The sequence below is a fragment of the Epinephelus lanceolatus genome, chromosome 11 (genome assembly GCF_041903045.1).
Source record: "Epinephelus lanceolatus isolate andai-2023 chromosome 11, ASM4190304v1, whole genome shotgun sequence".
Classification (NCBI taxonomy): Eukaryota; Metazoa; Chordata; class Actinopteri; order Perciformes; family Serranidae; genus Epinephelus; species Epinephelus lanceolatus.
The window spans coordinates 24,147,773-24,171,029 of record NC_135744.1 but is presented as its reverse complement, the minus strand read 5'-3'; the positions used below and the strand labels follow the sequence as shown (position 1 = coordinate 24,171,029).

The 23,257-nt window shown below is 41.5% G+C and overlaps 1 protein-coding gene across 6 annotated transcripts in view; it reads right to left on the bottom strand.

The window, feature by feature from the left end:
• The window catches only part of p2rx1 (purinergic receptor P2X, ligand-gated ion channel, 1), a 35,019-nt gene extending 18,994 nt beyond the window's left edge, over window positions 1-16,025 (bottom strand). For 2 of the 6 annotated variants that reach the window (XM_033611673.2, XM_033611701.2), the window contains exons 1-4: window positions 15,473-16,022; window positions 4,205-4,349; window positions 404-475; window positions 26-95 (exon numbers count right to left, since the gene is read on the bottom strand). In XM_033611673.2, the coding sequence (XP_033467564.1) occupies window positions 26-95; window positions 404-475; window positions 4,205-4,349; window positions 15,473-15,609 (424 nt within the window). In that variant the 5' untranslated portion in view covers window positions 15,610-16,022. Of the gene's footprint in view, window positions 1-25; window positions 96-403; window positions 476-4,204; window positions 4,350-15,472 lie in introns of all 6 variants that reach the window. The other 4 variants (XR_004500816.2, XM_033611681.2, XM_078172393.1 and 1 more) reach the window with 4 other exon arrangements.
• Window positions 16,026-23,257: the final 7,232 nt, after the last annotated feature.

The following is a 23,257-nucleotide window of genomic DNA, read 5'->3' as shown; positions in this document are numbered from 1 at the left end:
ACACTGTCAGGCCGTCAGGATTTACCATGTCCCGTACGTTTGAAACTCCCTCCTTCACAGTCAGCGTTTGAGCTGCAGTTGTGCTTGCCGTGGAGCTGTTGTAAACAAGAGACCGGGGTCAGTGTGTGGACACAACTGTGGAATGTGGATGTGAACAACATGAAAACAACATGAGAATAAAGTTGTGCATGTTTTGCAGCATACAGAAATAGTTAATGTCATCTTGAGGCCAATAAGTTCAGAAAGATTTTTTCTTATTTGATGGCTCGGCAATTACCCAATTACAGAAACAGTCTTGGAATGAGACACAATTTGTGTTTCGTTTGACTATTTATGGAAGTGTAACAGTCAGAGGGAGAGGAGAGACAAAGAAGAAAGAAGGGGAGGAAGCATTTCCACGTACCTCTGGACACTTTCCCATCTTCTGACCTTCGGTGATGATGTAGTTTGTCATCACCACAAAAGATGAGTCTCCCTGAAAGAAGTAAAATGTTGCATTCATTTTAAATCTCATTTATTTACGCCAAAAAATGTCATAATAAAGGATGCAGCAGTTATTATGCAACACGCTAGAGATTATTGTAGGCAGTTTGACAAACATTAATCAGTTGTGTCCCACTGGTGACCCTGCTGAGATCACAAACACCATCAAACCAAATCTCTACACTTGTTTAGACCATGGTCAGTATTTAGTTTTAAGGAATAGTTACATGATGGCCATCTTGTATTTGTACAGTAAGTATTAAGGAGATTGGAAACAGGCAGAAACAGCTACCCTGGCTCTTCTCAAAGGTAACAAAATCCACCCAACGGCACCTCTAACAGCTCACTAACGTGTTATATCTTCTCCATACAAACACACTTTGTGATTTTGTGTGGTGTTATGTGACCTGTAAAAGAGCTGTCTAGCTCTTACCCCTGATTCTAGTCTTTATGCTAAGCTAAGTTATCCAGTTGCTGCCTCCACCTTCATACATATGCACAGACATGAGACAAAGTGTAAAGTGCTGGACGATTTCTCGGCCATAAGCAAGGACTCCCTGTGTGAAATAAGTTATTATGTGTTAATTAGTGAACTTTAAGGTGTTTTCAGACAGAAGGCAAAGAGAATTGTTGCCTCATGTTTGCATTTATTTAATTCCTGGACTATTGTGTACTCTGCTTTGATTCACCCCAAACAGTCAATGTAAAGACGTTAGCTGTAAGCTAGAAACGGAATTGCCAACCATGCCCATGGTGGTTTCTTTGTGTGCTTGTGACATGGACTGTATAAAAAAGTGGACCCAGTCTGCCAGTCTGAAAAGCGAAGCCAATGCTGGAGCGCCATAAACCTGCATGCTTTCCAGCCCCAGCAGGGGGCGACTCCACTAGTTGCAAAAAGAAGTCTGATTGCATAGAAGTCTATGAGAAAATGACCCTACTTTCTACTTGATTTATTACCTCAGTAAATATTTTCCTCATATGTTTATAGTCTAAGTCGCCAGTTAGGCTTTGTCAATACAGAATGCAGTTCATTTTGTAAATTATGGTCCCATTTAGAGTAAAATATTCATAAATATTCATGACACTGCGTACATTTAGATAGCAATGAACTTGTTGTCCGTTTGTTGGAAGCTAACTTAATTAGCAGTGACTCCACACAGTAGTGATGGGCAAAGCAGTTCTTTAGATGTTACTGAATCACTAGAATCAGTTCATTAAAAAGATTCGTTCACCGAATCGTTCAGTGCTTGGCTGGAGGAGCCCTGACTGTGTACTGCGTTGTCCGACTCACTGAACTGATACACGGCTAAGCTGCTGTTGCGTCTGCCCTGCACTGGTGAGTCTCATTACTGGCCAGCCTAACGTTTTAAGTTTGTTTATCTGGAGACTAAGTCTATTTAAACAATGGGGAGGTCTGTGATTGTGTTCATGTGGCTTGACTCCTGGCTATGTTAGCTGTTAGCTTGGAGAAAACGGTCCCTATGAAAGTGTATTGCTTGAAGAAATGATTTGAATCACTCAGGGATCAGAGTTACGTTGTTCACCGAGTGATTCATTCACCAAGTGATTCATCACATGGTAGCCAGTCCCTCTCTGCACCCTGGCTGCCTCGCAACTCACGAGTGATTCATCATACGCATGGACCGAATTGGTGGTTCCACTCTTAGCCTGTCAAGCTCGCTGCTGAGCTCAACTGAACTCAGAAATTAACAAATCAGTCCCGGAAGTGATTCAGTTCAGTACATTCACTCAACAGATTCATTCTTTTGAACAATTTGTTTGTGAATGACACAACACTACCACACAGCATAGCCAGGAGCCAGGTGAAGTCCACAAGGACACAGGTATTTTTGTAAACAAAAAGGTTTTGGACTTTCGTCCACACACAAACTGTGTTTTAGGTCACTGACAATGTTGTTCAGAAACCCTGTTTTCATGTAGACAGGAACAACTGATTATTTTGGCCTGTAAGTGTGGGCCGTTATCTCCTTTGTGAGGTTTCTCAGCTGCGCCAGAGATGGACCTTCTCTAGAGCAAGGCCAAATGGCTCCCACCTGCCTCCAAGCAGGAAGCGGTGACATCTTGCTGACAGCAGCCAGCCCCCAACAACCCCCCTTCTCCCTCTGAATCAAACATGTTGGTTGTGAGACTCTGCTAACTTCTGTCTGTGCAGGAGACCAGACAGAAAGGCGTTTTTAAAAGTCTTTGTGTGTTCAGCTCTCAGTTCTGTTGAATCTCTGTGGTTTGGAATTTAGTTTCTCTCCTGCATCCTGCTTTTTACTTCTGCTTTATTTAACTGTTTCATGTTTGCTTTCAGCTGTATGAGGCGTGTTAAGTTACTGCTGATGAAAACCCAATATTTCCTTATTTTGCTGCTTCACAATAAAAGCTTTAACATAACAAAATAAGAGGGACTTTAGTTGTGAAGAATCTATAAGAAATGAAATGAGATTATCACTGAATTAGCTGAACTTTGTTAGCAACCTTTGTTCAATAAAAAGAAGTCTAGTGATACCGCAAGGGAGAAAGTAAAAGCACAAACAGCCACAGTGACAGGTAAACTTCTTTTACCTGTCACTGTGTGATGGAAAAACACTTGCAGCAATATTTATGGGGTACTTTAGCCATGCATCAGCTCGCTGCTTTTAAATGTCATCACTCAAGGCAAGTTGTCACCGGTTAAAGACACACCTTCAAGTGGGCAGCCCTGTTGTGATGGAGAGGCCAATCTCTGCTGCGCTGAGCTAACAGGCCAAACCAAATCAAACCAAGCCAAGCCAGCACATGACTGTTACAAGGGTGTGTAGGTTGCCTTCAGGTAATGGCTTTTTTCAGGCTTTTGTTCAGCCAAAATCTTCTTCTTTGCTTGAATTTAGGGTTACTGTTATATCGCTTCAGTTGTGTTTTTGCATTTTCATTTGACAGAGATTTTATATAACGGGGTGTAGACTGGTTTTTTTCTTTTTGAGAACAAAGGAGGGGAAAACCCTGTTTACAAAAATACCCCTGTAAATGTGGACTAGGTCTCAAAAAGTGAAACACTGACTGACTGGGGAATATTCACAGAGAGGTGGATTTGTGTGAGAGTCTATACCTAAATGACCTTAACATCTTGTTGGTTGGGTTCATCGTGCCAAACCATTTGCCCACACCCAGACTCCAAAGCAAACAGGGCAATCTTCATTGTGCCTTTATTTCTTTCCCACAGATAGCAGGACACAGAGATATTTTAGGTAAACACAGATTCATATTTGAACAGAGTTTCTGTTTGTAAGGTTGTTTGCTTAGTTCTTTTCAGGGTGCACGCTATGTCTTTGGGAAAGCATGGAGGCACCTTGATGTTGACAAAGCCAGATTATCATCCGGGTCACATTACAGAGCCAGCAGTGACTTTCAGTCTGTGTGTCATCGATTGGACCTGGCACATAAAATCAGGCCAACACGGATGTTTAAGAGCGTGACTAAATGTTGAACTTTGTCACGATCTGACTGCTGACCAGCTTGTTTCAAAGAGTTTTGACATTGCTCGCCTGACTAAGCCTGATGTTTACTCACTCTGACTGTTTGATTCATGGGCTGTGGTTGTAGCCTTCAAGACATCTGACTCGTACTATAATCCTAACAACAGTCAGGGACTTGTACCAGGTGCAAAACAAATTATTCACCAATTTGGAGTCATTTCATGCCCCTGCATGTGGTGGGAAAGGCTTCAGTCACCAACCTGCGAAGGGAAGACGTAGTCAGCCACATCCCAGACTCTCTCACTTCCATTTACACTGGTGTAGCCCACGCCTTTCATTTTGGTGAAGACGGAGCTCACTGCTGTGTCTGTGGACTGGTAGCCTTTCTCGTAAATGAACACCCACCTATAAGAGACACAGAAAGCATCATGTCAGGTCTATCAACACGTCACATCAAACTCCACCCCAGCCAACCATCCAACCTCACAGGCATGGACATGTACAGTGGAGACATTGACATTCAGCACTGCAATGCCTCATCTGCAGTGTACCTTACAGGGACATGCTCAAGTGATTGTGGTTGTGTAATCTCATGGTGGTCATCCGCTTTACCGCCACTAAGACAAATCAGACATATGGAATCTGAAAGTTCAGACGTTCTAGCAAACTGTTACATGTCTGCAAAGAAAGCAAAAGAGGCTCAAGTAGAAGGAGAATAACAGTTGTGATTTTAATAGATATGCAGTACTGTCATTGAGTAATGATAAAATAGTCCCAGCTGCTAGCATAGATCCAAATATAGTATTTCTCAGAAGACTGAATGTCAAATTAAAGTGGCAGGTTGCATGTTTACTTCCACCAAAGAGGTTTTGTTTTGTTGCGTCTGTTTGGCTGCAGTATTACAGAAAAACTACTGGCCCAACTTTCATGAAACTTAAATTTTGGAATGATCAAAAACATAGGATGGATACAGCAGTTATTTTTCACTTTTGTTAACATTGTTAGAAGGGGCACTGGGCCTTGGCGGAATAACTGCCACACATATTAAGACACACACATTTTTCAGATCTAAGCTTTAAGTCCCATATTGACAAGGTGACGAAAACATAATTTTTCCACCTCAGAAACATCACTAAGGTCAGACTACTGTCAATGAAAATGAAAAAGATGCTGAGAAATTGATTCATGCCTTTATTTCAAGCCGCGTCGACTACTGTAACACACTTTTTACTGGCCCCCCAAAAAACACCACTGACTTCACAGACTTCAGCTCATTTAAAACTCTGCAGCTCGGCTATTAACCAGAACCAAGAGGAGAGAGCACATCAGGCCAATCTGAGCTGCTCTGCACTGACTTCCTGTCACACTGAGAATTGATTTTAAGCTCCTCCTCCTTATATACAAAGCCCTACATGGGCTGGGACCGAGCTACATTATTAAGTACTAACTATTCTCCCCCATGAACACTGCGATCATCTGCTGCTGGTTTATTGGAGGTTCCCAGCAACAGCCAGAAGAAGATCGGGAATGCAGCCTTTGTCATTTGCGCCCCAAAGCTATGGAACACACTATTTATAGATATCAGGGAAGCTAGCTCGCTAATTATTTTTAAAAGAAAGCTAAAAACATATCTGTTCAATTAGCCTTTAACTAACTCTGACTTTTCTTATACAGGTCTGAAACTATTTCTGTTTATGCTTCACACTGCTGCAACTCTTTTAAAATCCTACTTGATTTTATGATTTATAGTTTTACACCTCTATGATTTTATGAATCAGTTAATCCATGTTTTAAACTGTTTTAAACATACTTTTAAATTTGAATTGCCTGCCCTTGTTGTAAAGCTCTTTTTTGCTGACATTTCTTGTATGAAAGGTGCTATATAAATACAGTTTATCATTATTATATTTAAATCCAGTAGATGGTAGTGAAGTTCAGTGTTGGCATTGTACGTTTCTCTCTCTGTTATAATGTGGTGGATATGATGAAACCTGACATTTCAACAACGCTGTGGTTAACATGTGGTTAGGTTTAGGCACTAAACCACCTGGTTATGGTTAGGAAAAGATCATGTTTGGGCTCAAAGAAGTGTTTTTGGGAGCACACTCCCTGCTGGAAAAGCAGCAATGCCTGTGAAAAAAGACAGCTTTTTGTGGCACTATCCCTGCTGGACTAAAAAACACCCACATTTGGTGCCTTAAAAACCACTGGAAACTCAGCAATGACTTGCTAAATCACAACATCCACTCCACCTGATGAGAAGGTTCGCATATATACTACATCACTTTAAAACATTGATATGATACATATGAAAAATGCAAATACAACGTATTTGAGGTTTGCAGAAACTGGGCTGAAGAAAACAACTGTAAAAATATGATGACTCTGTATCACATTCAGGGTACAAGTAATCCTCTGGGGTAGCTGCTCAAACTACATTTTGTAAATCTATTCAGACACATAATATAATAATGACTTTATTAAGGACACAGAGAACGGTCCATAGCGTACCACATAAAAACAGACAGTCATCTATTTACAAAAGTAAAATATAATAAGTACAATATATATATTAAAAAGGCAAGAATGCATTAAGATAAAAAAAAAAACATATTTTTATTTATTAAAAAAATGTGTATTTGTATAAGGACAAGGATGTAGCATAGACTCATGCCACATACTGTAGTATTTATAGCCTGAGCTTATTTGCACTGCACATTGTTAAATGGGCCTTTAAAATACATAAAAGTCAACAACAGTTACACAAGAAAAAAGAACAAAACCCAAACTCTACAATAAATACGGAGGCTACATTAAAACACAAAGCTAACCGAAAGCAGACAAAACAAACAAGATACAAATTATAAGATCCATAAAACAAGAAGCACCAATATTTTGGGCTTGTTACCAGTTGGGCCCCCTTGTCATGTTTCAGATATCAGTGAGTTTTCAGCAGTTCAACCAAAGACACACCTCCCCTCTAAACTTCTCACATGGTGTCATTTCTAAGTGGGGGTAATTATTCAATGTTTCACAAACAAATACAGAGAAATCAAAAAGAAAACAAATGTAACAGAACTATTTTTGCTTCTTTCCTCTCCCATTAATCATCTGATGACCCTTTAGAGAGGCCCAACTCCAAAACGAGTCAACTAAATAACCTAATTACATAGAGCAGACATAACTAGCTCCACCTGGAGCAGCTGCGACAGTAACATGCTGCTTTCACATTGATGCTTCAGTAATAACAATCCAATAATAATAATCATAATAATGGTAACACTTTATTTAACTAATGCATGACTCATGATTATTTAATGCAGGATTTAACGTCCTGCTGCTCATCATTAACAAATGATTAACTCACTGTGACTTCATGTGATTAGTTCACACTTAACAGATCATCGGTGAAGGAATGTTAGTTTACAGCTACTTCATGCATTCATAGATATACAGCCAAATGAGCTGGATTCCACTGATACTGAAGTTTATTTCAGGACCTGCACTCTGAAAGCAAAACAAAACTGTTCTCATAGAAATAAGAAGCTTTTTTAATCAAACGTTTCAACAGATACAAATCTTTACATGGTATTTACATTAACAGTGGTATTTTTGCCATATTTACAACCTAAGATATTTTTTTATTGATATATTTTTACATATGTTTTCATATCATATAGGTATTTCACAACACGATCTCACTCCCAACATGTCAAATACATACAGTTGGTCAGTGGCCCTCAGCATCAGATTTCAACGCACCCGTGTACCCTTTGGCGCCGGTATGAAATGCACCGTGCAGCGGCTTTTTTTGTTTGACAATAGGTCAAACAAAGTCCTGACTTTCACTCAGGAGACTGCTGTTTGTGTCCCATATCAAACCAAATGTCAGTCGATCTATGTTGGGTGGAGTATACAGCTGATGAAATGATGACATACACCCCTGTCCTAAACTGAATGCACTTCATCTGCACAAGCTTAATTCAGTAATAACACTGTGGGCAGCAGTGACTTGCAGCGTCAGAAACCAACAGAAAAAGGCGTCCTTTAGCGCTGACATGATACGCGAGTGGTTGCTGTGTGGCGTTATGGGAAAACGTGGCGGGACAAGGACAAGAGTTAAAAGAGCTATATGTAAGAAATCTAAAGCAAATAGTCGTAAAATAATCCTAATACATCACAGAGACTAAGGAATAATGTTCATATAACATACTGATCTCACCGACAACAATAGTACAGCCAGAATATTCGCATTTAAAAAAAAATGTATGGTCCGCAAATCATGTTTATGTATTGAATTTGTGTTTTGGCCTGTTGCGCCACCCACCGCTGTCTACCAGTCATGCAGTCAGTAGAGTCTCAGCATCAGTTACAGTTACGACTGAGCTACAATGGCTGACAGTGCAACTAAACCCAAACGACCTCGTTATGATTCCCAAAAACGCCAAGACAAAACTCGAGGCAAAGCGAGGGTCTATATAGGAGATGCTTTTGAACGGTGGAGACGGTTCAAAGCGGAGAAGAATTTGAAATCAGATGTCGAAGTGGCTACTCTTCTCCTCAACAGGTAAGCTTTAGCCAAAGTTGGCTAACTAGCATCGCAGCTAGACGGGGATGGACATTTCAAATACTTTCAACTGTTATTCATTTTCGATCATACATTGTAGCCCATGTGCAGGTGGGTCATCGACCCGACTGATTTTATTGAGAAACAAACGTTAGCAGCACGGCAAGCAGCATTAGCAGTGTCCCAGTACATAGCATTAGCAATCTCCTCAGCTGTATCCCGGCAGCAGCGTTAGCAGCAGAGAAGCTGGACTTGCTCAAATGGTCCGCTGGAAAACCGAAGATCAAGGACGTGGCGACGCGGCAGCCGCCTGTGGGCAAACAAATCAGTCTCCAGTGTGCCGCTGTCCAGCAACCTCGAATCTGTAGGGGAGGGGGGGCGGACACGACTCACAGCAGTATTTTGAATTTGAGTGCAGTAACCGTTTTGGCCACATTCTTACATACAGCGCCTTTAAGGCAGCGGAAGTCCGAGCGGGGCGGGCTGGAGGTGTGGTGGATGGGTCCAGCAAACTTTCATCTGACATTTACCCCAAAGGACAGTGTTTGCAAGCCATAAGATTTTAAGGCCAAACTCTGTTTTTTTTTTCCTAAATCTATCCACTTACTATTGTTGCCTAAACCTAACCGTGTTTTGTTGTTGAAGGAAAAAAAAACGTCAGTTTGCGGTGTTGTACTGACGTAGTGCTGTTAACATTTAATTTTCTGTGAAAATTGAAGTGTATTTTGAAAGAAGACAATGCACGTAACAGGCAGAAGTTGACACAGTGTCCCAGAACAACTAACACAGCCAGGTCAACTTTCACGTCATATCTGGACATGGGAGGTCCATGACCAAACGTCAATATATGACAAGGTTGGAGTGAGAATGTGTACAAATATTTTACCTACGTTCCACATTTAGTTTGAAAACAGGACTGTATACATTAAGCAAGCAAAAACTGTACATTTCCTTTAAAAACAGAAGTTTATTTTTTAAAAGACACAAGCCTGAAATAAGCGTAAATTGACACACCATCCCTGAACATCAAAAACTGATGTTAGAGGGGTACCACAGCATCATATCTGATGTGCAGCTTCTCCTTGTGTCGCTCTGTGTCTGGTCAGGAGATATGGTGACAGCTGGTGTGCTCTGGGAAGATACTGTATGTACACACACACACACACACACACACACACACACATACATGTAGAGCTATTTGATATAGGATGTGAAAACCAATTACCCCCCAGCAGAAAGCTTAAAGGGCCGCACTTGTGCGTTGATGATGAAAGTACCTTACAGTAACAGACGAACAGAAACAAGCCACAGACTGAAATGAGGAACCGCCTGCACAATCAGCTAAAAGCCACAACTTCTATCAGTTAGGCAAATCAATTATGTAAGTCAGAGCTTACATTCAAGAGCAAGGGGAGAAAAAAATAGAGCACATTAATGGAATAAAGAAACCCATGAGCGTGAAATAATGGAAGGATGTTCCAAAACAGCAGTCTAAGTGAGATCTGTATCTGCTGCGACAGAAGGAGAGCAGAGAGGCAGAGGAGGAGGCTCCTTGATGTGCGCAGGGCTTTTCTTCCCACCACACTGTGGCAGTGAGATTAGGGTTCATTTTGTGGAGACAATCAGAATGAAATAAAAATCCCTATGAAATGCAAACAATAGACTGACATTTTTGTCAACTTTAAATTGACAAGAGGAGAATTAATTATGGTCTGCTGAGGCTGCTGTTCTCTGCTGAATTATTCTCCTTCTCTTTCTGACTGAAGAGATTTACTCTCCATTGATTTATTGAATATTTCCAGAGCATTCATGTAGGGCTTTTTCTGTGAGAGGTTTATGCAAAGCACTGTCTGGTCAGCCCATTCTCATCCCCAGGTTGTTGACGCTTTGTCACGCCCCTCGGCAAACAAAACTGGGCTTTCACCCTGGAGACCGTGTGAAACCAAAAGTCAATAGGCTAATTCGAGAACAGAATCGATCACCGGTGATCACAGCACAATGCATATTACGACTTACTCTAACATCATGCACACGTGGGCAATGATGACACCACAAGCTCAAGGTGGCCGCAGTTTTTAGAGCCAGGTGTTGCAGTTGCTCTCCAACAACTGCAAGACCCAGGGTATGATGGGAAATACCTGGCTGTTGGCTGATCAAAGAGCTGATTGGCCCTTAGTTTTTAATCACAAACACCACGTTTTGTAGGAAACCCTAATTTCCGCATAATAGTATTTAAAGCTACATTGTAGGTTATTGGTCTTGTGTTGTGCAGTGAAGGTTTAATCTGTTAACAAACATGTCTCAATAATAGATGGTTTGCAAACTACAGGTAGCCAACAGATGGATCTAACAGGATGTAAATATGTGTGACTTCCTGTATAAATCTTGGAAGGCTGTTGGAAACTGTCCGACTTGCTGCCGTCTGATGTCATCCAGGGCAGGCACAGTTTACCTTGAACAAACCTTAATGTTATGTTAATGTAATGTTAAGTGAATTATATACAGTCATTGTGCACTAACGTCGTGTTGGGGTATAACTACGTAGTTATATGTAACGGAGTTATGTGACTGAATTACAAAATAAATGTAACTGTGGTTTGTTACAGTTACTGCGGAAAATATGAAATGAATATATTTTTGGACAACTCGGGTCGGCAAAGCTGTTTGTGTGCAACACTTATGCAATTATGTTTTAAAGAGTGAGAAAAGTAATCAAATGTAAACGTAAAAGTTACATTACACTGAATGGTCAGATTACTTTTACATTTATAACAGGGTAACTGGTAATCTGTAGTCTAGTCAATGTATCCTCATACAACAGTTTGTATGATTTAGAGCCCCACGAATGACGTTAAGTACTTAACATAAAGATACGGAGGTTTAGGAAAAGAAGCATTTTGATGATGGACGAGCCCCCTTTGTTATGCCCCACCATTGGGCGGCCCTATGTGATGAACAAAACTCCACCACTGATCCAACAGAACCACATAAGACACCTTTAAAACACTAAAATGCAGGGGCGATTCTAGGATCAGAGGTTTAGGGGTGCTGAGCACCCAGAGAGCTGCCCGGCCAGGCAAGATAAATTTCACTGTTTTGTACATTTTAACGCAATTTCATTCCCACATTTGTGAAAGAAAAGCACAACACTTTTTGGGAAAGTCTGTGACTAAACCATCAAATCTGATAAAGGTTATTTAAATGCTCAGTCACAGCAAAAGAGGAATGGATTGTAATCATAAAAGAAACATATCGTATTCCTAATTTCTGGGGGAAGACAACTCATTTTGATACAGCAGCTCCTCAACATACACATAAACAGTATGTATGTTTCTGGAGTAAACCAGCCCCCTATAGTGAGTACCAAAAATACTAATAAGAATATTAATAAATAAAGTCCTCTCTCTGCTCCTCTCTCTCTCTTTGTACTGTCAACCAAAAGGCAAATAACCAAACAATGCGTTTTATATCTAATAAGAGATATAAACTGATACATTGATCCAACTTACAACATCATTCTAGACAGACAGACCACACACTCCTACCTGAACCTGGCTCTTTTTTTTTTTTTTTGAAAAAACAATCTTATATCCATGATGAGGCTGTCTGTCTGTCTGTCTGTCTGTCTGTACACACACACACAAACACACACACACACACACACAATAGAAGTTATAATGTTAAAGGGCATCCAGTCAGTTAGCTAGTCAGTGGCACCTTGGCTTTAATATTAACACATGCACATGTGAGCCCAAGGCCAAAACACACCTGCGGCATCATATGATGGCGGCGTCACTGACACGAGTCAAGAACACTCTGATAAGACACACAAAACGCGTCGCGCTGCGGGGCGTCAACCGGAATTCTATTGCACGGGAGCTGGGAAGTACAAAATAGCGCTTTTTCAAGGGCGGCGACGCTGGAAAAATAGGACAATAGCGTAAAGTGCCACGGCGCCGGTGTGGGTTTGTAAATAGAAAATAATGGGGGCGGCTGTTTTGACGGGCGTCGTACACCGCCAGTTACTTCCCAGCCTAGTGGGCTGGAGTGTGCAATAGAAACCTGGTTGACTCCCCGCAGCGTGACGCTTTTTGTGTGTGCTGGAGGCGGCATTTGACTCGCGTCAATGACGCTGCCGTCATATAACGCCGCCGGTGTGTTTTGGCCTGACACAACAACTAGCTTCTCTCATTCCAATTCAAACAGAGGACAGTGGTACTGTAACGTTTCCTAGCTAGAAAAGACGTCAGCTAACTCCTACCTAACAACATAAACAGTGACCTATGATTAAATGCAGCAAAAAAAAATGAGGCCTTGAAGTTAAGAAATGTGCCACATATCCTGGTTTCAGCCAGGTACTGCATATCCCCCACTCTAGAAGGCAGCGCTTTGCTCTGTGCAGTGCAGATAGAGCGCTCAGAGACCGGGTCTGTGCTGTATTTTTGTTGTTAAAATATTACGTTTCAACCAAGTACTGTATGGTTTTGACACTTTTCTAGCTTGTTAAAAAAGGACATACAGTAAAATAAATAAATAAAAATCTCTCAAATATTAGGGGTGCTGGGATTCAATTTAGGGGTGCTTCAGCACCCCCAAAAATGGACTAGAAACGCCTATGCTAAAATGCATGTAATCCTTGTTAAGCAATGCAGCACACCTGGCAGCAAAAGGGACAGCAGCACAGAACACATACAGCCATAACAACAACATACCTTAAAATGACTCAAAGTTCACTTGGTTTCACAGGGTTCTAAATACCTCTTTCGTGGGAGAAAGTCCTCTGTTGTTTGACTAATTCATCCACCACCCTGAGCTGCCTCCTTAAGAATTTTGGTGCATTCCTTTTCGTAGGTATATGTACAGCGTACGAGAACAGCCTGACCTAGAGTGCAGCAGGAATGACATTTTTTGTAGGCCAACATGGAAGTTAGCGTCACCCTGGTTCCCTCATCAAAAAGCCAGTGGGATTTTTCCATTGGATTTTAGATTATTGCAGAAAATCAGCTCTGTGGCAAACAAACCTTGATACTTACATGTTCGCTATAGTGTTAGGCTATAAACAAACTACACCATGGTCTCATGTCTTCATCGTCACCAGAACAAATCTGTAAAGCTGTGTTCGGGGTGATGACGTTCTGTAGTCTCATTTAGCCACTTCTTAGCAACCATCTTTTGAAGACACCTGAAAGCTTGAAAAGTTAAGATTGGTGTATTTACTGATGTATTTTATGTTGTAGAACAAAATGTGAGAGTCTCTTCGGCTTGTGTTAACCACAGAGATTATTTCAGGCATCTCACCAAAAAGCCATTCAAAAAAACCATTGACTTTGAGACAATGAAACTGGAAGTGTTAAAACTCATTCCTGCACCACTCTACTACATTTCAAAACTAACCTTCCCAACACTGAACGTAATGTTATATAATTTAGGTAAGGTCGTAGTGCGCTGACGTCTCTCGTGACGCATTTACATCACATAACATTATATAACAAACATTCTTATTTAAACTTGATGCAAAACCATCTGCGGCGTCTCAGGTGTGACAAAGCATCAGTATGTGTGAATGGTTTGGTCTGGTACGAGTAACCTCAAACTGTTAACCTGCACTTTCATATATGAGAATGAAGTTGAGATAATAAAATCACACAAATATATCCATAAAATATCAAAAACTACTACCAGTTCTGACTTTTTCTCGATAGTTAAGATGAAATCTAAAATTCCTGACAAGACAACGAGTGGTTCACCGGTTCACTGCCAGCGCCTGAGAGACACAGGCTGACTCCTGCTTTGTGCTGTCAGCCTGCTGCGTGAGTCCTGAGGAGGAGAATCTGGACAGCTTCATAATCACATCTCATTTCATGCCCATCATCGCCTGGCTTAAATGTGGCTGCAAAAGGCAGGTGACAGGTGAAGAAAGCAGAGGAGGGAGATCCGTCATGCACAGGGAGCCTTAATGCCAAAAGAGACAAAACCTTTGAACGGCACTGTGGCTTTTTTTTCTTTGTATCAGCACGCAATGGAAACTGAAACCACATTTCACAGTTTCACAGTTTCCACGTGTTGTGGCCTCACCCTGACGACTGTCAAGATTAAAGCGCCATGATAGGATATAGACTGTAAAAGTGATCTGATTGCAACCTGTAGAAATCAGCTGTTTTTTTAAGGGGTAAACAACAAACCTTGCCATTAGCAAGAGAAGAGATTCTTAAACGTGTCTCTCTCGATCACATATTTGGTCATCATCAGCGTCACCAGTAGAAGGTAACATGTCGCCATTTGGCAGCGAATTGGGCAGCAGTTGATTGTTATATGTGTGAGCATATGCCTCAGCGTGTTCATCACACATAGCTCCTCAGGTTCTGCTGCTCAGAGGTGCACACACACTCACACCCCCTCATACACACTCATGCACAAACATGCACAAACACAAACAGAGCATGAGTAATTCCACACTAACAAAACCAGAAACCCAGATGCTTTGACGTGAGGTGAGATTTTAAAAAGGAACAGACTCTCCCTTCCTCGGGACGAGTTTCCAGGGAATGACTCTAACGTGTCAAAGCAAGTGTGTGTAAGTTAAAAAGCACGCTGCATTTTTTGCCTCTCTGAGAAGGGCAAGATAATCAAGCTCTTGCCCCTTCCTGCCATCAATCAGCTGCTGCTCCCAGTGTGTTTGCACAGTTCCTATTTGCTGTGTCAACAGTACCTGCCAAGTTAAAGTATGTATCTCTGACCATCCAGAAGTCAGATAAGATGTCTTCATTTGACAAAAAATGTTTTTCTGACAAGCTTTTTTATCATGTAAGCAAAATTAAGACAAGAAAAACTAAAGTTGTTTGTATTTGCAGGGTCACCCTCAGAGGTCATTGTGCATCAGACTGTCATTCCACATGAGCTGAAACAAGACCACACAGACCCTCGCTGCACTCAACAAACAATCAATGGACAAATGTCTTACCCAATGATGTAAGCCAGGACCCCCAGCTGGATCAGACGGCACACCACTCCCACCCTCCTGTTCCTCACCAGCACCTGCCGCGGGGTCTCATACTCAAAGAAGAAGTCGGAGAGGGCATTGGTGATTTGGTTCTTCATCTTCTCTCATCGGCTGACCCACAGAGAGGAGGGTCTCTCTCTTCTCTTCACCTCTACTTGCATATAAACAACTCCACTTCTCCTCCAGGTCACCTCTGCCTCGTTCCTCACTGGTGGCGAAGGTCTTCTGCCTCCTCTCATAAGTAACGTCTGACGTGCTTCATGAGAAGTCCTGAAGTGTACTTCCTCCCTCCCACGCTGCTCCCTCTCTCTCTTTCTCTCCTCCTCCCTCTTTCTCTCTGCACAGGGTCACTCTGCTTTCAGTCAACACATGTGCATCCTCACATTAACATCACCCCTGCATCTCCTGGCTTTTCAATGCACCTCTCTTTTTACTACATGCAGCACACTAAACTAGTGAGAAGACATTGTTGGAATTCACTCTTCTTGACTTGCTTGCAAATTACTCAACAGCTGCCACACGAGCGCTGGACCTCCTCCTCTCTCTGTGCAATCAGTCCTTATCGCTCCCACTGACACTCTCTTCCTGCGTGCTCGGGAGAGACGCAGACCACATAAGCTCAACACAAACACACAGTGTGTATGCCACAGTTCAGCTTATTTGCCTGCTCTCATGTCACCATTTTCAGACATTAAGCTCTCTTATGTCTTATCGTCACTTTGTGTGGGGAAACACTTTGGGTTTCTCTCAAAAATTGCACTTTCTCTCTTTTCATATACAGCGAGGTGTTTTGCATTTCTAATCTTCATTCTTAGAGGAAAGGAAGTGGCAAATGTGCATCATAATAAATCATTCCGGCATGCATAAATTGAAATATTAAGAATATTACATAAAAGGTTTCCCCGTGTGTAAAATGTTTCTCTCTTGTCTGTGCAGTGGTTTCTAATCTCCAGAGATTAGCAGACAGAACATCTTATTTTGGAATCATGTTTAAAATCCATGTCTAAATCTGGTTAAAGCCTATTCCAAATTAATATAGATTGGAAATCGACACAAAATGGTCATAGCTTAGATTTTTGTAGGCTTGCAAGGATTTGGCCGGATTGTGAGGATTTTGCATGGATTGCAAAAAGGGGGTGTAGGACAATCTACCATACTAAAATGCTCTATAGGAACATGGGAGATGTCATGTGTTTGCACAAACTGCTGTTTTTAAAGGGACGCTGGGAGATCAATGATTCTCTGTTAAGGAGCAAGGTTAAGGGTCTGCAGCCATGCCAGCAGCTCTGCCTGAAGCTACACGCTAATGTCAGCGTGCTACATCCTCAACGATGGGATGGCAACTTACAAAAGCCAGCTGGGTTACAATATTTTACACAGCGGTAAGTCAGTGTCATTACATTATATCTATTTAGCTGATGCTTTTGCAGTGAGTGCCCTCAACCATGTGGGTACAAGTAAGTTACAGCGCACAGTCCCACTCTGATCTCCTCACATATATACACACATCGGCACCTCTTCGTCTAGTCATCTAGTGGGCCGGAGTGGACCCTTTGGCGGACCGGTTCTGGCCCACGGGCCATATGTTTGACACCCCTGCTTTTAAATAAACTAGAGGCAGCCTGAGAGCTTAAGACAGAGCTAATGTTTAGCTATATACCATGTTCACCTCTTAGTTTAACGTGTTAGTATGCTAAAATTTGCTTACTAGCACTTAACACAAAGTACAGCTGAGACTGATGGGATTGTAGTTTTGCAGGTAGGACTTTTTAGAGCCTCAAATTGAAACCTTTCTTAACATGATGTGATAAGAGCTGCAGTGTGTTGCTTCGGTTTTCCAGAGACGTTAAACTTTGAGGCTCAGGTTGATACCTTGGTTGATTTCAGCAGTGCATGGCATGACACTTATGAAGTGGATAAACAGGAGATGATCTTAATGTATTCCCAAGTTGTCTAGGCAGTGAAGCCTAACACTGGCAGGTTGTCTATGACCATCATTGATTACTTCTAAAAGAGGACTGCTGTCTGATCTGTAAACAAGAAGTGAAGGTTACCGAGGTTACAGCAATGGGAAGCGTAGCGTCTGCTTGGCTACGTGAAAGAAAATGAACATCAAATAATCACAAAATGTAGGTCAGCAGCACAGGGACAGTGGAGTCATGCATGCTTTCATTTTGTCACAAGCAAAGCTGCGCAGAATGAAACAATAACACATTTGGAAAAGAGACCCTACCTTGGAAAAATTTGGAATATGGAGGTTTGTAGGAGGTTTATTCGACTGCAATTTCAAACTGACTCGTAACGCACTTTTTACTGGCCCCCTGAAAAACAACACTGAGAGACTTCAGCTCATTCAAAACTCTGCAGCTCGGCAATTTACCAGAACCAAGAGGAGATAGCACATCAGGCCAGTCTGAGCTGCTCTGCATTGACTTCCTGTTTACAATTGATTTTAAGCTCCTCCTCCTTGTATACAAAGCTCTAAATGGGCTGGGACTGAGATACATTGCTAACTCCCTTGTTTACTATTTGCCTCCAAGAACACTGCGATCATCTGCTGCTGGTTTACTGGAAGAAGTTCAGAGATGCAGCCCTTGTCAGGGGTGCTCCAACGTTATGGAACACACCACCTATAGATATCAGGGAAGCTAGCTCGCTAAATAGTTTTAAAAGAAAGCTCAAAACATGTCTGTTCACTTTAGCCTTTAACTAGCCACATTTTAAAAACTTTTATTTCACTAAAATGCAAAAGTAGCCTGATCATGAACCAAATAGCACAATACATAGTCCTTCTTTAAGTAATGAGGCCAAGTGCACAGGAGCGCTCTGCTGGTTTGAAGGATGTACTGTGGCAAAATGTCCATTACACAAATTATTGTTTTTTTCTTCAGGATTTAAATTATTATTAATTATTAATCAAGCTTGCCTAGAGGGGGGGATGTGCTATAGGTCCAGCTTTGCATGTTGAAACTGCCCTGACAATATGTCTATCAGGTAACTCACAAATCCAAATTCCCCTGAAACCATTTCTACTGTATGTGAGTGTCAGGTTACAAAGCGTTAGTTGCATCATTTCCCGTGTGTTGCTAAATAACCTGTCTTTATAAAAAACATGCTGTTTCTTTCACTGTTTCCTTAAATTTGATAGAATCAAGAAAACCTTTCAAAACAATGCTTTAACAGTCATGCCATTGTCGTGTGATGCTCTGCAGAGCTGCACTCTTGGGGCTAATATGGATGGAAAGTTTATACTGAGCTATTTAAGGACACTTTCTTCCCCTCTGGCTACGGATGTAAATGGTGCTTAAAATCGGAAGTGTTGGCACACTGAGCAGGACACGAGAGGGTGATGATAATACACCTAATTGCTGTTAATTAAAGAAGAACATGAGAAAATTATGTCACTGTCACCTTTTTTTCTGTAGAGATCCAGAGCCTTAAGGAATAAAGACATAACAGCCATAAATCTCACTTTATGGGCCAATCATTTCCAACCATGGTACATTCTTCATCTTCAGAATCAGAAATCATAATCAGAAATACTTTATTGATGCCAGAGGGGAAATTATGATTCGTTACAGTGGCTCCGATGTAAAGAAAAGAGAATTATAATAAGTTATAACAAGAGTATGAAATAAAAGTGTGTAAGTGTAAAGCAATGAGATAAAATAAAGTAGAAATGAAAATGAAAATCAAAATAAAATGTGCATTATGCTATCATGTTTAACACTAGAGCTTAAGATATGAAAAATAAAATAATGAAATAAACTATATATCGTTACTGTGCTGAGGCTGTAAGTGTGAAAATTTGACTACAACATATACATCAGTAGAATAAAACAATATAATTAGAATAAACATAAGAAATATGCTGAGTTATTTACATTGTATGTCGAATTAATATATACATTCAAGAGGATAAATGTATGTAGCGAATGTATCATATTTTGAAGTGCGACATATTCTCATTTGGGATATTGAAATATTCCCACTCCTCTCAGAATGAGTTTACCTTTGTATTCCCTAATATAACAACTTTGAATAATCGTTTGAAATAGTGTTTACTGAAAAAATCAGACAGGTTTTAGTCGTCTGTCTAGTGTGTCACAGACTTTTGTACCAACAGACTAGCGTCAAAAACTATCTGTGTATATATACATGTATATATATATATATATATACAGTACAGGCCAAAAGTTTGGACACACCTTCTCATTCAATGTGTTTTCTTTATTTTCATGACTATTTACATTGTAGATTCTCACTGAAGGCATCAAAACTATGAATGAACACATGTGGAGTTATGTACTTAACAAAAAAAGGTGAAATAACTGAAAACATGTTTTATATTCTAGTTTCTTCAAAATAGCCACCCTTTGCTCTGATTACTGCTTTGCACACTCTTGGCATTCTCTCCATGAGCTTCAAGAGGTAGTCACCTGAAATGGTTTCCACTTCACAGGTGTGCCTTATCAGGGTTAATTAGTGGAATTTCTTGCTTTATCAATGGGGTTGGGACCATCAGTTGTGCTGTGCAGAAGTCAGGTTAATACACAGCCGACAGCCCTATTGGACAACTGTTAAAATTCATATTATGGCAAGAACCAATCAGCTAACTAAAGAAAAACGAGTGGCCATCATTACTTTAAGAAATGAAGGTCAGTCAGTCCGGAAAATTGCAAAAACTTTAAATGTGTCCCCAAGTGGAGTCGCAAAAACCATCAAGCGCTACAATGAAACTGGCACACATGAGGACCGACCCAGGAAAGGAAGACCAAGAGTCACCTCTGCTTCTGAGGATAAGTTCATCCGAGTCACCAGCCTCAGAAATGGCAAGTTAACAGCAGCTCAGATCAGAGACCAGATGAATGCCACACAGAGTTCTAGCAGCAGACCCATCTCTAGAACAACTGTTAAGAGGAGACTGCGCGAATCAGGCCTTCATGGTCAAATAGCTGCTAGGAAACCACTGCTAAGGAGAGGCAACAAGCAGAAGAGATTTGTTTGGGCCAAGAAACACAAGGAATGGACATTAGACCAGTGGAAATCTGTGCTTTGGTCTGATGAGTCCAAATTTGAGATCTTTGGTTCCAACCGCCGTGTCTTTGTGAGACGCAGAAAAGGTGAACGGATGGATTCCACATGCCTGGTTCCCACTGTGAAGCATGGAGGAGGAGGTGTGATGGTGTGGGGGTGTTTTGCTGGTGACACTATTGGGGATTTATTCAAAATTGAAGGCACACTGAACCAGCATGGCTACCACAGCATCCTGCAGCGACATGCCATCCCATCCGGTTTGCGTTTAGTTGGACGATCATTTATTTTTCAACAGGACAATGACCCCAAACACACCTCCAGGCTGTGTAAGGGCTATTTGACCAAGAAGGAGAGTGATGGAGTGCTGCGGCAGATGACCTGGCCTCCACAGTCACCGGACCTGAACCTAATCGAGATGGTTTGGGGTGAGCTGGACCGCAGAGTGAAGGCAAAGGGGCCAACAAGTGCTAAACACCTCTGGGAACTCCTTCAAGACTGTTGGAAAACCATTTCAGGTGACTACCTCTTGAAGCTCATCGAGAGAATGCCAAGAGTGTGCAAAGCAGTAATCAGAGCAAAGGGTGGCTATTTTGAAGAAACTAGAATATAAAACATGTTTACAGTTATTTCACCTTTTTTTGTTAAGTACATAACTCCACATGTGTTCATTCATAGTTTTGATGCCTTCAGTGAGAATCTACAATGTAAACAGTCATGAAAATAAAGAAAACACATTGAATGAGAAGGTGTGTCCAAACTTTTGGCCTGTACTGTATATATATATATATATATGTATGTACATATATATATATATACATATATATACATATATATGTCTTATGTATAATATGATTATAATGAATAATTCAACATTTTAAGGGGAATCTTGTAGTGACAATATGGTCACGTTCAGATAACGTTTTACAAATGTCTCTGGTCTTCCTTCAGGCAGATTAAAGTCCACTACCATGCCTATTTATTAGGCTAAATCCAGCATCAAAAAGCTTATCAGAATCAGAAATAAACTGTAAACAGACTAAATAAAACAGTCACACTCAGACAGTCTACGGTTCTTAACCCTCTCATGCATGAATTATGATAAGCTCAGTCAGGATTTTTTTACTAAGTGTTTTTATACATCCCTAGGGATGTAAAACAAGGTTTGAAAAAAAAAAAATTTCTATCTTTATTCTATAAAGATATATTTATCTGTCCACTCAAGTGTACTTCATGCATTTTGTACTGTAAAAAACATCAATGTAATAACATGGTAGTTATGTAGGTATAGTTGTAATTTAGTTATACAGTTGACTCAGTCTTTTTTTTCACTAAGCGTTTTTATTTATTTTTAGGGATGTAAAACAAGGTTACAAAATAAAGACATAGGGCTCTAGTTTCGCAGACCGGGCGCGGCGGAGGTGCAGCGCACCTGCGCTTCGCCAACTGGGTATGGCCAGGCGGATTTTGTAAGTTTGGCACATCGTGCGCCCTGGCGCAGCTACTCCTCTATCCCACCTTCGTCCCTCCTACCGGCGCAAGTCGGAAAGAGGGAGGAGAGAAGGCGTGGAGTGGGTTTTACACACATCACACCAATCAAATGAGCCCCTCTCCTCGCCCTTAAATGCGCCGCGCGAAGGCGTAATGAGAGTTTACTCAATTCGCCATGGCAGATGAGAGCAGCAGTGTCAGACGGCCAAACTCCTCCCAGGAGGAACCTGATGTTTTGGTCAGGGAGGTCTGCTTGCAGTGTCTGAATATACGAAACTGCGAGCAGACCTCCACGGGCTGATGATGCAAAGGTAGCCTGGGAGGAGGTCACCACAACTGTAAATCAATGTTGCGTTTCTCTTGTGCGCGCGCGCACTCTCTCTCTCGCAGTCTCACTCTGTTTCTTTTCTTTTGACTTTTCTAAGATGACAGATGCTGAATATATACTCCCTATCTGATGCTGTGGCTGTTTGTGGTTGGCTGAGAGGGATGTCAACTCATTGGTTTGCAGCTGTGTTAATCAAATCAGGTTTGGTTTCCATTACGCATGCCAAACGTGCCAATCCCCTTTGATCTGACATCAGATGTGACGGGACAGTTGATATAGAGATACATTTATGTGCTGATTGCAGATAGTTGCATTGAATAGTGGTTTTGTGGCTATTTATTGCATTGTTATTGTGCCTGATATTCTGGAAACCTGCCTGTGAGGTTTTGGTGACGTGTGCGCACTGTCCACCGATCAGCCAAACTTCGGCTACACTGGCTGCACTCCCCCTGCGCTGACAGTAGACCTGGTTTCAGCTGGCGAGCTTTTAGCGCACCTTCGGCAAAGCCTTTTGGCACGAAACTGTCACTGCGCCAAGCTGGATCTGTCGACACCTCCCCCTGCTGCGCCGCCACACCCATCTCGGCGCACCTCGGTCTGCCAAACTACCAAACTGAGCGCGCCTCGGGTTGCGCTGCTCGAAACTAGCTCTGCGTGGGGTTCGCCACTCTGCGCCACCTGCACTGCGCCAGGAAACTAGAGCCCAGCTACCAGAAGCACACTCTTCCTCACTTGAGTCTGGAAACTCCTCTATTACCCTGTATTCCTGTCTTTTTGAGCCCTACAAAAAATATGGATATATAAAAAAAAACTCAAATTACATTCTAAAAACATAAAGCAGTTGATTTACAGCCAAAACATTACAGGATATGAATTATTTTCAAGAACAACAT